This window comes from Callorhinus ursinus, unplaced genomic scaffold, assembly GCF_003265705.2.
Source record: "Callorhinus ursinus isolate GAN/ISIS: 27379988/994484 unplaced genomic scaffold, GSC_fseal_2.0 scaffold76, whole genome shotgun sequence".
In the NCBI taxonomy this organism is placed as follows: domain Eukaryota; kingdom Metazoa; phylum Chordata; class Mammalia; order Carnivora; family Otariidae; genus Callorhinus; species Callorhinus ursinus.
The window spans coordinates 113609-130898 of record NW_027397138.1 but is presented as its reverse complement, the minus strand read 5'-3'; the positions used below and the strand labels follow the sequence as shown (position 1 = coordinate 130898).

Below are 17290 nucleotides of genomic sequence, written 5' to 3'. Positions count from 1 at the left end.
TAAATATTCAGTATACCGATAGTTTCCTTTTTAACACTCTATGATTCATAACTACATTGTATTTTGTCTACTTTTAATATTTCTCATATTTCATGGCAGTTTGTGACACACATCACTTACAGGATGATATTCAGAGTAAATAGGTGACTAAACCACTTTCCCTTCTTGTTTCTGTGAGCAGACCATTCCATATGTATGGAAGCACATTCGAGATGAAAGCTCTATCACCTTGGCTCTGTGAGTGACTACAATATGCAGAACGCTATTGTAGATTTACATGGGATGTATAATAGAACTGAAAGTAAGCTTTGTTGGTTTAAGCTGTTAAGATTTTTATTGTTGATCTGTCATATTTATTTTTTGCAGTATAACTTAGCTAATTCTGACCAAGATCATATTGAATTATCTATGTCTCTGAATTTTTAAGCTAATATTTTCTTGTATCTCTCAGTTATTATTTCAACATCGGGTAATCCAAATTCAGCATAACATGCCATGGTATAGTTAGGCACAATATGGCATAGTGGCATGGGCTTTGGAGTCAGATAAATACTAGGAATTTATGATTTCTAGGTTTAAACACTGGCCTAATTACTAGCTGTGTAACCTTGTGTTTGGAGTCACAGTTTTCTCAACTCTAAAACAGAGGAAAGAATAGTGCCTTCCTCATAGGGTTACTGTGAAGATCAAATAAGATACTTTGCATTGCATGAAAATTACTTGGCAAAGTTAAGTGATCAATAAATATATGGTATTTTTCTATTTTTTTTAAAGATTTTCTTTATTTATTTGACAAAGAGAGAGAGAGAGGGAGAGCACAAGTAGGCAGAGAGGCAAGCAGAGGGTGAGGGAGAAGCAGGCTTCCCGCAGAGCAGGGAGCCCGATGTGGGGCTCAATCCCAGAACCCTGGGATCATGACCTGAGCCGAAGGCAGACGCTTAACGACTGAGCCACCCAGGCACCCCATGCTGTTTTTCTATTAAAGAAAATAATATTTATACCATGTTCTAAGAACTGTGCTATGTATTGTGTAAGTAAGTAAGTAAATATTTCCCTTTAAATTAGGTAAATATTTTCTGTATCTGAGGAAGAGAGTGGAGTTTAGAGAGGTTAAAAACCCACCCAATGGCGGGGCGCCTGGGTGGCTCAGTTGGTTAAGTGACTGCCTTCGGCTCAGGTCATGATCCTGGAGTCCTGGGATCGAGTCCCGCACCGGGCTTCCCTCTGACCCTCCCCCCTCTCATGTGCTCTCTCTCTCTCTCATTCTGTCTCAAATAAATAAATAAAATCTTTAAAAAAAAAAAAACCCACCCAATGTCAAAAAGATATATATGGTGGCCCTAAACTCAGCCATCCTCCAAACTGAAGTCTTCTATTTCTGTAATCCCATAACTGTCCCTTAAATCTAAATCATTTGTGGCTAATTTATCAGGTAATTCAAGACTGAACAGGCCTTCGATGAAACCAAATCTCCTGACATAAATGAGGTAGAATAGCTAATGATTTAAGTGCCAGAAGGACTGTTAGGAACTTGAACTTCTGTTACCTTGCCATTTTTTTTTCTTCTTGCTAATCATTAGAAGATAGAATATTAAAAGTAGGGAGATTAAGAAAAAAACCCTTAAAAAACATATAAGACAGCCTCTACTATTAGAGATTCATAAAATAGAAATCTATGAGATAACATGGAATAAGAATTATAAAGTAAAAAGATGCTTCCCTGAAATTGGTAGAATTACAAAATCTTAATTAAAATAATTACAAAACCTTAAGGTCGAGAAGGATGTCAAAGACAACCTAGGCCAGTGTTTCCCAGATTATGTTATGGAAATCAATTATTCTAGGAGGTGATAAAATGTAGCTCATGAAAAGGAGCCTCATAGGAAAACACAAATTTGAAAAGTATTGCATTCTACATCACCCTCTTGAAGATTAACAGTATAAATTCACACATTAATGTTCCTTGAAAGGTCCTCCAGTTAAGTTTAAGTTAAACCCACCGTTTCTCAAACTTCTTTAGCAATGGAACTCTTTTCTGAAACAACGATTAACATTCTGTGAGATAAACTCATTTTAATAGATGGGCTAAGCTCTGGGGATGTTCTAAAGTTATTCATCATTTAGAACTACTTAACTGCTGGATACATATAATAAGTGTTACAATAATTAAAACAATAGCAGCCTTTAGAAAAGGTGAGAAACAACAAGCTGATTATTAACAAAGAAAAATGCCAATGATTTAGAAGATTATCCAGTTAGTATTCAGTCAATATTCAGTTTGATAACTGGATACTGAAATCCTGATCGGTCTGCCACTCCCATACCCCCAACCAGAGACTCAAAACAAATTAAACTGTATACCTTATATTGCTCTTTCCAACGACTTCTAGAAACTAAACTCTCTAGACGAGGCTGAACAAAGCGGTTATCCAAATAATGGAGAGATGTCAACATATCTTGTGCATATGATTTTTGTCTGGTGCCATCTGTTCAGGGGAACAACAGCAAATAATCACTTAGCCCTTAGGAAATTATCTATCTATCTATCTATCTATCTAAGCTCCCACACCAATGAATTATCCACTCTCAAATACCAACAGTGCCAAGGTTGAGAAACATTATTAGGCAATATTTAAAAAGTTGAATACTTAAGGATTTCTTCCCATAGTTTTAGAAAGATACTTGGTTAATTGGTTAGAAGCATTTGAAATTTTTAAAAAATTAGTTAAGTAAAGAAAAAAAGATTCCATCAGAGCATTAGGGAAAGGAACAAACCACAGAGGCCTTCTAATTGTTCCCTGAATACATCAAACTTATTCTTTTCTGTTCTTTTAATCCCAGTAAAATTAACATGTAGTGTTATATTAGTTTCAGATGTACAATATAGTAATTCAACAGTTCTATGCATTGCTCAGGGCACATCGCAGTAAGTGTACTTTTAATCCCCTTCACCTTTTCACTCATTCCCCCCCCCACCAACTTCCTCTCTGGTAACCGCCCGTTTGTTCTCTATAGTTAAGAGTCTTTTTTTTTTTCCTTTGTTCATTTGTTTTGTTTCTTTTTTTTTTAAGATTTTATTTATTTATTTGAGAGAGAGAGAATGAGAGATAGAGAGCACTAGAGGGAAGAGGGTCAGAGGGAAAAGCAGACTCCCTGCTGAGCAGGGAGCCCGATGTGGGACTTGATCCCTGGGCTCCAGGATCATGACCTGAGCCGAAGGCAGTCACTTAACCAACTGAGCCACCCAGGCGCCCTCATTTGTTTTGTTTCTTAAATTCCACATGTAAGTGAGATCATACAGTATTTGTCCTTCTCTGACTGACTTACTTTACTTAGCATTATACCCTCTTGATCCATCCATGTGTTGCAAATGGCAAGATTTCATTCTTTTTTTATGGCTGGGTAATATTCCGTTGGATATATATACCACTTCTTCATTATCCATTCATCTATCACATCAAATGTACTTTTACCTAATAGTCTTTTGCACTTACTGTGTTCTCAGATAGATCAATGCATTATTTTCCCGCCAACTTTGTCCATTTAAAAGTCACCTCTTGAGAGACCGTCTTTGACCAATCTAACAGATACTTTCTTTTCCTTTATCACTCTTGGGTCTCCTTAACCTATATTTTTTTTCAAGAACTAATCACTAGTTGAAATTGTATTATGTTATATATTTGTTTCATGGTCTGTCTCTCCCGTTAGACTTTAAGCAACATGAGGGCAGGAATCTTGTATGTCATAGTCATTGCCATATTCCCAGCCCTCAGATAAATGCTGGCCCCTTAGGCACTCAATAAATATTTGTTCAATAACCTGAATGAAATATCACTTAGGCAATTAGGTAGATATTCAATACAACATATTTATAATCTTTATTAACTTCCAGATTCTGTGCTAGATGCAAGGGATAAGTGTATATCTAAAGTATGGTTCTTCTTTTACTCTTAGAAGAGAGGAAGGCAAAAATACATTTTCAATACAGTAATGAAAAGTGTATACACATCAGTACCACCAGGGAACTGAGAGCACAAATGAAGGAGTAAAAATACTGAGTGGGTCATAGTAGCTTTGACAGTGAAAACAATTTTATACTCACCTGGAAAATCTAGGGTAGAAAGGGATTATATTTTAAAAGGAAACAGTATGAACAAAGGCACAAAAGTATAAAATAGCACATAACTTTTGGTGAAACTCAATGAGCTTAGAGAGGCTGGGACAATACATGGCTATTGAACTACTACTCTGCTGTTTTGAGTCTGTCCTACATCCTCACATTCACTGTCAACTCTCTAAGGTCAGGGGAACATGACATATTTCTTTTGCACTTTCCACATATCACAAATAATAAAGAGTAACAAGTTTTTGATGTGAATGGGCTTCTGGTGTAGTTGATCCTAGAGGGAACAGTTGGAGGGCCTTAAGAATGGATCTCTTGGTTTTGCTTAAGTATATATTGTATCACATAGTATTGTATTATTATATTAGTAGGGTGTTTAAAAATTGGAAAAAGAAAAACAACTCTAATTGTTCCATTTGTATTAACTTACCATACAATGTTCCCAGAAAAGAGTCATCTAAAGCATTGATCAGAAGAGCCTTCACAACTCTTTCAAAGTGAGTATAGTGGTCACTAAAAGAATCTGAAATTAATTTTAAATATGTATTAGAATATAGTAGATAAAACAATTCCCTGAATAAAATAGGTTCCTTTCTCTAAGAAATTAATACTGTAAGTAGGAGAAGTCACTTAATTATCCTAATTTTATAGCTGCCTCAGTGACTTGTCACTGAGCAAATCTCCATTTTCCAGATTTACTGGCTTCTAATCCAAATTTCAAGTTGTTATTTCAAATAATCTTCACTTTCCAAACTTATTAAGGGAAAACTATTCAGAAAATATTAAGAGATACGCTGTGAAAAAAAAAAAAAACCCAGATCATCCCCTGTGGACCCAAGTTTAATTATCAACTTAACAATTAAGGAGAGCAAGAGAGAAAACTTTTATAGGTAGATTGTTCAACATGTACCTGAAACTCCTGTCTTTCCTTCTCTTCGAAACATGGTACGTATGAAATTACCCAAAAAATTACTACCCTAGCCAAAACCCCAATGGCTATAAAAACTCCATTTCCCTTTCTGCTGCAACAGATTTAGGATTTTCCATATCAGTTTAGAAAAGTTCTGTCTTCTCTTTCTCATACTCAACATATAAGCCTACCTTCCCACTAACCCAACATAGTATAGTCCATGGAATCATCTGTTGTGATGGGCCCTGCAATGGTAAGAGAGAAGGTCCCTACTATTTCCCATTGCTCTTGGGTCAAGGTTTACTATGGCTGTAGAAATATTCTCTACTAAACACAACCTCTTCCTTGATCCAAATGGTCATCACAGAACATTTACCCTGGCCTGGGCACCTATAAGAATATTAGGGGTAGCCTGAGCATTTCAGGAAAAGTGGATGATGCTTGGTGAGAAATTTAAGCAAAATAAGACCTATGTTAGCATTATTGAGTGAATTTTGACCTTGATTTCATTGAAATAAAACAAAGATGAGATTTAACATGGAGAAATGTTTTTACTTATATTTTAGCTACTGAAAGGGCTGTATAACTCTTTAGATTTCAGGAGAAATATTTAGTAAGCAATCTTTTTTAAGCAAACATTTATTATAATACTAAAGTGGCCAAAATAAAGCAGTAATAAAATTAAATGACAATAGCAGATAATTTGCACCGGGGCCATTAGACTTTAGAGTAAATTGCAAAAGAACTGATCACAGCCATTTATGAGTATTTTTTAAAAAATCAGTAGAATGTAATTGGAAAATGAAATAATACTTCAGTACCATTCAATTTTGACTAGATTTTCATCAACCTCTGGATATAATATAGTATTGGACCATCGTTTAATTTGTGAGTGTTAAGCTGCATTTAAACTCTATCTAGCACTTTCCAAACTGTATTAAGGGAAAAATGTTCTGGGAATATTAACAGACATGTTGAGGGGAAAAAAAACATGAAATTCATTCCCTGTGCTCCTAAGTTTAACTATCAAATAAATTGAAATAGAATTTTTTATCCCACTGATTTTATCAGTCTTTGAATGTGCTGATGCTCAACCTTACTCACGTGCTGTAGAATTTGGGAACTGTTGTTCTATTTTTTTTTAAATTTTTTTAAAGATTTTATTTATTTATTTGACAAGAGAGACATAGCAAGAGAGGGAACACAAGCAGGGGGAGTGGGAGAGGGAGAAGCAGGCTTCCCGCTGAGCAGGGAGTCCGATGCGGGGCTCAATCCCAGGACCCTGGGATCATGACCTGAGCCGAAGGCAGACGCTTAACAACTGAGCCACCCAGGCGCCCCTGTTGTTATATTTTAAAGACCTTGACAGTGTTTCTTTAGAATTGGGAGTAAAAGGAAAGGGCAGAGGATCAGAATCATCTGGAGAATTTTTGCCTAACCACAGAATCTCTCTCCTACCAATATCAAAATCTCCTTCAAAAGAGTCAGGAAGGCCTCAGTTTTGCTGTGCTTGAGTAGATAGATGGGTGGTGGAGGAATTAAGCTCCTGGCATCTCAGATTGAAAAAAATATTGTATTGAGCAAGTATATGCCAGGGATTGTTTCATGTACTTACATGCATTGCTTTATTTCTCAATACAAGCCTGTGAGGTACTATCATTACCCTCAATTTATTTTTAGTTAAGGAAATAAATACAAAGAGGATGATAAATTTCCCCAAGATCACACAACTAGTAAGTGTTGAAACTGGTGCTGGAACCCAAACAGTGTGACTCTAGATTTCATGCTACTATCCCCTAAGGAGATGTTGTTCTGCATGCTAGTTAGGTTTGATAATATAGTTCAGAGCATGGAATTTTAGACTTGGATGGGAAATTGAAGAAAATAATTCAAATCTCTCATTTCATTTTATTTTGTATTTTATTTTTTTAGAGAGGGGTGGTGGGAGGGAAAGCAAGAATCTTAAGCAGGCTCCATGCCCAGCAGGGAGCCCGATGTGGGGCTTGATCTCACAACCCTGAGATCATGACCTGAAACAAAATCAAGAGTCGGATGCTTAACCGACCAAGCCACTCAGGCGCCCCTCAAATCTCTCATTTTAAAATTTTTAAAAATGACCCAATGATGAAAGAACTTACCCAAGGTCACACAACTAGATAGAGGAAGAATCAGGATTAGAGCTCAGACCTCCTCCACAGCTTTTTTTCCAGTGCTCGAATCCCTATACTGGATGAGCTTCTGTGGAACATCCTAGGAATATCATTTAAAATTTTCTTCTATGATTATAAAAAAAATTGCAAAAGAATACAGGAGAAAATCAACAATTTTTGTGTTTATGCATAACTTGATTTTTTCAAGGTAGTCAATTTCCCCATACCCTATCATAGGGTAGTTTAGTCATTCTGTTGATTTTTCCATGCATTTTTTATCATATATTAATTTCACATATATGCTAAGATTTTGTTTCAGCACCCTGTACCTTTCTTAATGATCTGGCCATCATCTTCATGCCAGTACTACACTGCTTTACTTGCTGAAATGTTATAACTTTTTATATCTGGTGGGGCAAGTCCTTCTGATTTACTGTTTGTTGTCTAATTTTATTTATTCTCATATATTTTTCCCAAGTGAACTTTAGCATTGTTTTTGCAAAGTTGAATCAAAAAGTTAATTTCACGGGCTCCGGGGTGACTCAGTTGGTTAAGTGTTAGACTCTTGATTTCGGCTCAGGTCATGATCTCAGGGCTGTGAGACTGAGCCAAGCAACGGGCTCTGAGCTGGGCATGGAGCCTGCTTAAGATTCTCTCTCTCTCTCCCTTTGCCCCTCCATCCCAAAAAAGTTAATTTCAGAAGAAATAATTTCTTGTACTATTTATTGCTTTCCAGAAACATGCTGTGTTTCTTTTATTCATGTTTTCTTTGCTATTTCACAGTAAAGTTTATTCTTGTACCTATAAAGTCATGCTTTTCTTCATAAGATTAGACCTAGGAACTTTGTTTGCTACTATAAATGGAATTGTCCTTCATTATATCTTCTAAATAATTACTGATAGCATACAAGAAAACTGTTGAATTTTATATATTCATTGTGAATCTGGTCATCTTTCTGAGATCTTTTCAAATCCCGAAGAGTCAGATCTCTTACTTATTTGCAGAAAATGAACCTCCTAGCACATCACAGAGCTGGATAGAGGGAGATACTGTTCAGGAATTCCTGTGCAGTGACTCTGCTTTCTCCCCCAACCCTGAGAAGGATGTGGTCTTGCTAGTGCTAAGTTTATTTCAAGAACCAAGAGAATGTTTATACATATTCTCTTAGATAGAAGCACACAAGAGTGTTGGTGTACTTTCTTTTGAAATGGAAGTATGAGCCTAGTGTAAGAAAGCAGAGACAAAGCAAGAAATTGGGTTCTTTTTCTACTCTTAACAGGTACCCCCCGATAGGAAAAAAAGGAACATAAGAAAACTATGGAAATATATGCTGCATTTACTCCTGCTCTCAAGCTATTCATATGCTTTCTCTTTGTATCCCTGGTTAAATGAGTCAGAAACTTACAGCTTGTGTGTGTGTGTGTGTGTGTGTGTGTGTGTGTGTGTGTGTGTGTGTAATGTTCAAATAATGTCTTTTCCTTTTCAATAGTTGTATTTCTTGTTTTACTTCTTTATTGTTCAAAACATCTAGAACAGAGTAGAAAATTTTTGTCTTGTTCTTTTTAAAAAAGATTTTATTTTATAGAGAGAAAAAGAGTGATGGAGAGTGTGTGCATGAGTCGGGGAAGGGGCAGAGGGAGAGCATCTTCAAGCCGACTCCTTGTTGAGCATGGAGCCCAACACAGGGCTCCACATGGGGCTTGATCCCACGACCCATGAGAACATGACCTGAGCCGAAATCAAGAGTCAGCTGCCTAACTGACTGACCAAGCCAGCCAGGCACCCCTGTATTAAACCATTTTATAATTCTAAAAAGGATGGCTAGATAACTTTTTCTTCATTCTTGTAATTAGAAAAATATTTCCTTCGTAGATCTATTTGCAAATCTATTTTCATCAATTTATTAGGTTGTGAGCCTCCTTAATTTGCATAAATGCACGTGTTCAGCAACTCAACAATATTTTCTTCTATCACACCTCTGAATTCACATCTCCATGTTTTTCCATCCAAAAACATGCTGTCTCTTAGCACATTCAAATCTTTTACATTTCCCACTAACGCTATAGAATTTTCTTCCTTTAGATTTCCATTTGTTCTGTATTTCCCTGCAGAAATTTGTGAAATAGGATCATTTCTACTCCTTTATGTATTATCTTCTCCCTTAGAACTGTTTTCATTTTCTCTATGCAAAAGAACTTAAGTTTAACCTATATATCACTGATGATTTTCTATACTGTTAATTCTTTTTTACATCTTTCAGTACAGATTTTATTTCCGACTTTATATTTTTAATTTTCTAGCAACTAATCCTTATCTCAGGTAGCTCTATTTCCCCTCAAGTTGTTCTTTCCTTACAACTTCCTATTTCCTTTTCACAGATTGTAAAGCAAATGCTTTATACAATTTTCTTGCTTCCTTTAATGAAACACTTTTCACGGGCATTTTTTTTTTTAAGATATTATTTATTTATTTGACACAGAGAGAGAGAGGCGGAGAGAGAGAGAGAGGCAGAGAGAGAGAGGGAGAAGCAGGCTCCCCACTGAGCAAGGAGCCCGACGTAGGGCTCTGGGATTTTGACCTGAGCTGAAGGTAGCCGCTTAACTGACTGAGCCACCCAGGCGCCCCATTTACGGGCATTTTCTTCCTCTGAGTCTTCAAGGCAATGTTACCTTTCCCTTGTGCTACAATAAGATTTCACTGGCACTTTTTACTTATCCTACAAAAAAGGGGAAAATTCTAGAATTTAATATTGAATGTAAATGGCTGCAAGACTGTTCTTAGGCACACTCTGTCTTATGTTGATAGAATTATTCTCTTCAATTGCTAGGTGGAGACTAAATTAGTATTTGCGTTTAGTCTAATTTCCTGTATTCTAGCAAGTATTTATCTAACGAGGCACTAGTAGACTGAGATGTACTCTTCTGTCTATACCTCCTTCTCTGTCACTTTGAACATATCAGAGGACTGGAAAAACAATTTAATTTTTCAGTATCCACAAATCTGAAGGTTATTCCTATCTATCTATGTATAATATTATTAGCATGTGAACATTATAGGTCTGGAATACAGTGGACCACAGCTAGTCTATCCCTCTACTTTTTATCATATCTTTTCTGGGAGCTGCAGTCTCAAAATAAATTCAGAGAAATAAAGGGGGATTTATGAGAAGGAAAAAAGACCATGATTGTCTTCAACTGCATCAAAGGTGTAGTGTGGAAAAGGGAACTATTCTGAGGTGTTACAGACACATCTCTCAGAGCCAAGTGGCAGATAATGAGGAAGTGACAAAATGTCTTCATATAGACATGTTCTCATCCAAAAGGTAAAACTGGCCACTCATTGTGATTCTCACCTGAGTAGTGAATTTGGAATGAGAAAATGTTTCTCACAAATTGTGATCATATGTTGGCTATGAGTAGTTGTCAGTGTTCTTAGAGAGGTTGGGAAGAGAATGAATCTGGGAATATTAGCCTAATTTATAGCCTAACCAAGGCCACAGCATAATGTTTATTATTCATCACATAGGTTATTACTTTAATGAGAAATATATTTTTAAAGTGTAAGAATTAACCTACAGTGACTTTTAGATCATAATCCCTTGACAAATTGGAAACTGCCTACATTTAATTTTATTTATTATATTCATAAATGGCATAAACATTGATAAGTATTAAAAACAGGTCATACATTATCACTCTAAAATGTGTGGGGTTGTTTTCCTCTGATGTTTTTTAAGAAATCTGATCACATCTAACATTTCTGTCTTCAAGTATAGACCCAAGAACCTTTAGCCAATACACTTATCTTAATCATCCATCCACCCAACTAACAATGAGTTCCCATAATGTATCATCAACTTTAAATGGTGTGAGAAATGCAAAGAGAAGTGAAGTGGATTAACCATTGAGGTTATTTTTTGGAAGCGGGGATGCCCATTTATTTGGCTCTCTTATATTGAGTTTTACTTTTTTTACATACCATAAATTTCACTCTTTTTGGTGTACAGTTCTATGACAAATGCATAAAGTTGTGTAACCACCATGACAACCAAAAAAACAGTATTTCTATACCACCCCAAAACTCCTTTATGTTACTGCTCAATTATTTAGTTTTACACATATTGAGTCTGAGGTGTCCGAAAGATACCCTGATGAAAATGTTCAATAAGATGAAAAACTGTGATTTAGGCTTTGGAGAAATCTGTGCTGGAAATAAAAGTTTGGCAATTTTTGCCCATAGACTGCGCTAAAGTTACGGGGAAGAGACTGCCTGAAGCACAAGCAAGGGAGTTTGAGGATGACCTTTAGAAACATCTATATTTACATGGCAAGTGGAAAAAGAGGAAAGCAGTATTATAAAGGGGAAGACAAGATAGAAAAGTACCACAAAAGCTAAAAAGAGAACTTTCTTTTAAAAGGGAGAATGATCAATTGTTAGTGGCAAAACACGAACAATACCACGTTAACATAAGAACTGACAAGCATTTTGGCAACTAGGAAGTAATCACTAACTTTAATGAGAGCAATTTCACTGGATTGATGAGTGCAAGAGCCTATCAATGCTTAGAGTTAATGGGAAACTGGAACAAAGGATACAATTTTGAATAGTGGTTAATGAAACATACCAACTCAAGGGAGGAAAGGCATGAACATGGTTACAAGTTGAGAAAAGACAACTTGTAAGGAAAAAGCAGAAAGAAGTTGCAACTAGGTACAGACAAGGTAAAATGTATTGCATAAAAAGAGATTCATCTCTCTCTGAGGTGGAGATGCTCAACAGTAGAAGCAAGCACAGAGCTCCTTGGTATCTACCCAAATGAGTTGAAAAGTTGTATCCATAGAAGATTCCACAAATATTTACAGAAGCTTTATTCATAATTGTCAAAACTTGGAAGCAACCAACATGTCCTTCAGCAGGTGAATGAATAAACAAATTGTGGCACATCCATACAATGAAATATTATTCAGTGATAAAAAGAAATACTCTATCATGCCACATTAGACATGGAGGAAACTTAAATGCATATTATTAAGTGAAAAAATTCAGTCTGAAAGGGGTACATGCTGTGTAATTCCAACTATAAAACATTCCAGCAAAGGCAAACTGTGGAGATGTTAAAAAGATCAGTGGTTGCCAGGAGTTCAGTGGAGGGTGGAAGAAATGAATAGGTAGAGCACAGGAGATTTTGAGGACAGTGAAACTATTCTATATGATACTGTAATGATGGATACCTGTTGTATCATTATATATTTGTCAAAACCCATAGAATGTACAACACAAAGAGTGCGCCTTGAGATAAGATATGAACTATAGTTAATAATACTGTATCAATATTGGCTCATCAGTTTTACCATATGTACCTAACTAACGCAAAATGTTAATTATAGGGAAACTGTGTGTGAGAGGGTAAGTTATGTAGGAACTCTCTGTAGTTTCTACTCTTCAGTAAATCTCAAATTATCCCTTAAAAAAACAAGAGTAAGCATAGAAATGTAGAATAGAGAAGCAATGATGAACTTTAATTTTCATTAATTAGGAGGAGTAGGCATGAGTAGGTATCACTGAGAAAATGTTCTATCACATTCTAGATATTACATCCAGAATGATGGGATACGTCCTAACTGAGTTTCTTCCGTGTCCAGGTGGCAGGCGAACAAGTGACTACTGATGTAAGGAAAGTAGTCACTGAGTTTTGAAATATAGATGCTTATCACTAGCATCTCTATAACTGATAAATTTCTTGAAATTTAATCCATACCTCAATCTACTATTTTATTATAAATCATGAGATTCATATTGAACCATGTTACACATAGTTTTAGTAAATATGACCATTTAAAAAAACTGGAAAAAAATCCATTCTTGAAGAAAAAAATAAAAAATGTATTCACTCAACAGTCTGTTTCTGCCAGAGTTGTAAAACACCATAAAAACAGTCTTTGGATTTATGCACAATTATAGGGATTAGAAAAATAATAAATACATATATTAAGATACCCTAAATTGTCAGGGTCTCAAAGTGTGTTCTGTAGACACCTATAAGTCTACAGACTAACAGGGGATCGATGAAGTCAAAATAATAACACTAAGATAATCATGCTGTTTTTACCATGTTGACATTTTCAATGATGGTACAAAAAGTCACTGTGGGTAAGGCATCTGGCTCCCTAACAGGAAGTACGGCAGTAGCACCAAACCTATTAGTAATCACTGTAGTCATCATTGCTATACATTCAGTAAAAAGCGACTTTTACTAAAGAATGTCTTTGATGAAGTAGTAAAAACTATTAATTTTATTAAATCTTGAACATACATCTTTTTAGTATTCAGTGGGATGAAATGGGAAGCATGCATTAAGGACCTATGCTATAACATAGTATGATCAATCGTACTTTGAGGAAAAACTGAGTTGGGAGCTGAAAAAGCTTCATTTATCACGAAACACCATGTTTACTTGAAAGAACTGACGGGTCACCAGTCTGGCTCAGTCAGTAGAGCACGCAACTCTTTTTTTTTAAATTTACTTATTTTAGAGAGAGAGAAGGAGAGAGCAGGAACAGGAAGGAGAGAGAATCTGAAGCCGACTCTGTGCTGAGGGCGGAGTCCAGTGTAGGGCTCAATCTCAGGACCCTGAGATCACTACCTGAACAGAGATACCAAGACTCAGATGCTTAACAGAATGTGCAACCCAGGCACCACAAGCATGTGACTCATGATCTCAGGGTTGTGAGTTCAAACCCCACGTTGGGTGCAAAGTTTACTTACTTACTTACTGAAAGAAAGAAAGAGAAAGAAAGGAAGAGAAAGAACGAACAACTGACAATGGATATTCAGGCATTTGTCAATTTTCTCAAAAAAGAACAAAAGGAACCTGTGATTTCAAGAACTCACAGTATTTGTTGCCAGAGATTAAAAAAAAAAGATTTTTTAGTAGAAATTAGAATTTTAGAAAACTTGTATCTGCTACTACTGTGAGCTTGACAGCTTCCCCATACCTAAAAAAATTTTTGATGAGATTGGTGGTGATATTAACAAATGTGATTTTGAAAATATTATATAAAGAAATGTGTCAACATTTGGAAGATCTACATAACCCAGTGAACCAGTATTTTCCAAATGACTAATGCATGATGTTACAAAGTCATGTATGGATAAAAGATCCATTCAAACTGCAAGACAGATTAATGGAATGCAATGTAAGGAAGGATTAAAATTAGTTGCATATATAAACCATATAAATGAGTTTATATGGTTTCTGATTCCATATTACAACTAACTTTAAGAAACAATCACTTGTTGAATTGTGGTGTAGTGACAAATAAGAATATCCACGTTATTTTGAAGATACTTTTAAAATCTTTCTCCCTTTTCCAGCTACCTATCTGTGTGAAGCAAAATTGTTCTCATCTACTTCAACCAAAACATCAAAATACACTGAATGCAAAAGCAGGTATCAGAACCTAGCTGCCTTCTATTAAGCTATATATTAAATACAATTATTAAAATGTAAAACAATGCCATTTTTATTTTTTAAATAGTTATTTTTAATAAAAATGTTATTTATGTTAACATGTAACAAGCTTATTAATGTTAGTTTAAGTCTTAATTAATAACTATTTTTAAATTTCTCTGTTTTGTATTTCTACAGTGGTAAATGTTGATAGATAAACCCCACAAAAACAAAAGCTCTTTGGGGTCCTCAATAACTTTTGAGTATAAAGGGTTCCTGAAACTACTAGAAAAGACTATTATCAGAGTGAAAAAATTACCTAAAAATAAAACCATAGTTCCTAATCAATGACTTAGAACATACAGTAAAAGGCTGATTTGATACTTGATATAATATCATGATCAGAGCAAGTCATAAAACATTTTCTTGATATTAACTTACAAAGAGAATTCTGTTTTACTAATTTCAGTTGTGATGTAGTCAATTTTTCTCCTCGCTGGCTTTTATTCTCTTCATCTTGAACTACAAAGTCATCAATAATATAATCATCTCCATCTTCATCATATTCATAATCCTCCTCCTCCTCCTCATTTTCATCACTGCTTGAGCAGGATTCCTTTTCAGAGTCCTAATTAAATTAAAACATATCCTTCAGTAAATTTTTACCCTTAAATTGTCAGTATGAATATGAAATTAAAAGATTAAATCTGAAACCAAAACAATGATCCATGGAAATTAACATCATATTGTAAGGTTAAAAAAAAGTCTTGTCATGTTAAATGCTGAACTTTTGGAATTAGGAAGAAGATAATATACCTTGGTAAATGATATAAAATGTTTAAAGTGGACATTAAGATTATAAATAGAAGTTAAAAAGAGGAAAGACCATATGAAACAGTCTTTCAATTTTAAAAGAGTGATAAACTGAGGCTCATGATAAAACTATATATTAGACACAACAGTGCAATCAAACATGTTCAAGGATACTTGGTTGAAAAATAAATTCAAGAATTGAGAAATAGAACAGACTCAACACTTTGATTTTTATAAAAAATAAATACTTTAAGGAAAAATTTTAAAACAGTAACAAAACCAATAAAATATAACACACCTCAAAATCTCTACTACTATTTCGTCTCTGACGAGATCTTTGTTTTGAGAGTTCTTTCAGTTTCTGGAGTTGTTCTTGCTTTCTTGCAGCTACAGTTTTTTCAGGTTTTTTTTGCTCCAGCTCAACTGAAGAACATTCATCTTCAACCACTCTACGTGGACGTTTAACACCTACTTTTCTAACTAGGATATCACTATCATCACTCTCATCACTGTCATACATAACAGAGGAGATCCTTTTTCTCTTCCCTCGCTTGATGTGTTCTTCTTCTAGGTCCTCTTCTATTATTTGTTCAGTGTGTTTGTTGAGATCATCATCCTCTTGACTTGAATGTTTTCCATGATCTGGTAAGTCAACACTTCTATATTTGTTTTTGTTCTTTTCTTCTTCATACGTTGAACTGTTGCCAGTGTTCATGAGATGCTCACAGTTACTACTTTCACTTTCAACTTTAATTAATCTAAGTTCTCTTTCATTTTCTGGCTTTTTATTACTATCAAACCCCTTGTTATCATCAAGCTCTTCATCACTGTCAAGCTCTTCATCACTGTCAGGCTCTTCGTCACTATCAAACTCTTTGCCGCTATCAAACTCTTCACCACTGTCAAGCTCTTCGTCACTATCAAATAACTGTGAGATACTACTTCTTTTAGTCCGCCTCCAATCAACTCGAGATTTCTGTTCATGCTCTTGAGTTTTAGAATTTTTCCTTGTTTCGTGTCTTCTAACATGTACCATTTTCACTTAAGCTTCTACAAAATAAAGTTATTAGGAATATAATAATGATAACCAGATTACAACAATGAATGCATTTATGGTACAAACTATATTTATTTGGTGTTATAAAATGGTTCACAAAGGTAAAAATCACGTAAAATATCTGAGTGAAGATAGTAGAATATTTATTTATAATTTATTGAATATCTATGAAATAATTGTATGAACATTTATTCTGAATTATGCTATATTTTGTGCTGAAAGGGATACATAGAAAAATAATGGTCCTGTTTTCCAGAAGATTATTATCCATGGGTAGAACATACAAACATATATTAAGAAAAATGCAAGGTATTCATTTAGTACAAAATGAGAGATAAAAATAACTGCAATAAAATTATAAAGATGCAGGAAGAACAGTATAGCAAGTGCTTCACTGAAGATTTTATTGAACAGATATGATCTGATAGACTTCTAAAGGACTGGCTATATTTCAACAAAAAGAATGACAGAAAAAAGGATTTCAGGCAGGTAAAAATGGTAAGGTCAAAACTTTGACACTGAGAGAGAACATGGTATGTTAAATAAGTGTGACCAAAAAAGGTGTGAAGAAAGGCTTTATGCTGGAAAAAAAAGAGACAAGTATAGAAACATAGGGTGGGATTACCAGAATCATTCATCCTTAGGCCAAGGATTCTGAACAGAGAAATGATATGAATTATAACATAAAGGATCAATCAATTTATATGAAGAAAGTTATAAAGTAGTAGCTGACAAAAGATAGCATTGCAAAATTAAGAGATCACCTATCCACTAAGATTGTAGCTT

General features: G+C 35.0%; 1 protein-coding gene across 7 annotated transcripts in view; it reads right to left on the bottom strand.

Moving 5' to 3' along the window:
• The window catches only part of CCDC82 (coiled-coil domain containing 82), a 32293-nt gene that overhangs the window by 10887 nt on the left and 4116 nt on the right, over positions 1 to 17290 (bottom strand). For 5 of the 7 annotated variants that reach the window (XM_025893545.2, XM_073887144.1, XM_025893547.2 and 2 more), the window contains 4 exons: positions 15746 to 16497; positions 15076 to 15262; positions 4554 to 4646; positions 2362 to 2486 (listed from right to left, as the gene is read on the bottom strand). In XM_025893545.2, coding sequence (XP_025749330.1) covers positions 2362 to 2486; positions 4554 to 4646; positions 15076 to 15262; positions 15746 to 16483 — 1143 coding nt within the window. In that variant the 5' untranslated portion in view covers positions 16484 to 16497. Of the gene's footprint in view, positions 1 to 2361; positions 2487 to 4553; positions 4647 to 7171; positions 7284 to 15075; positions 15263 to 15745; positions 16498 to 17290 lie in introns of those variants that run through there. The other 2 variants (XR_012376576.1, XM_073887145.1) reach the window with 2 other exon arrangements.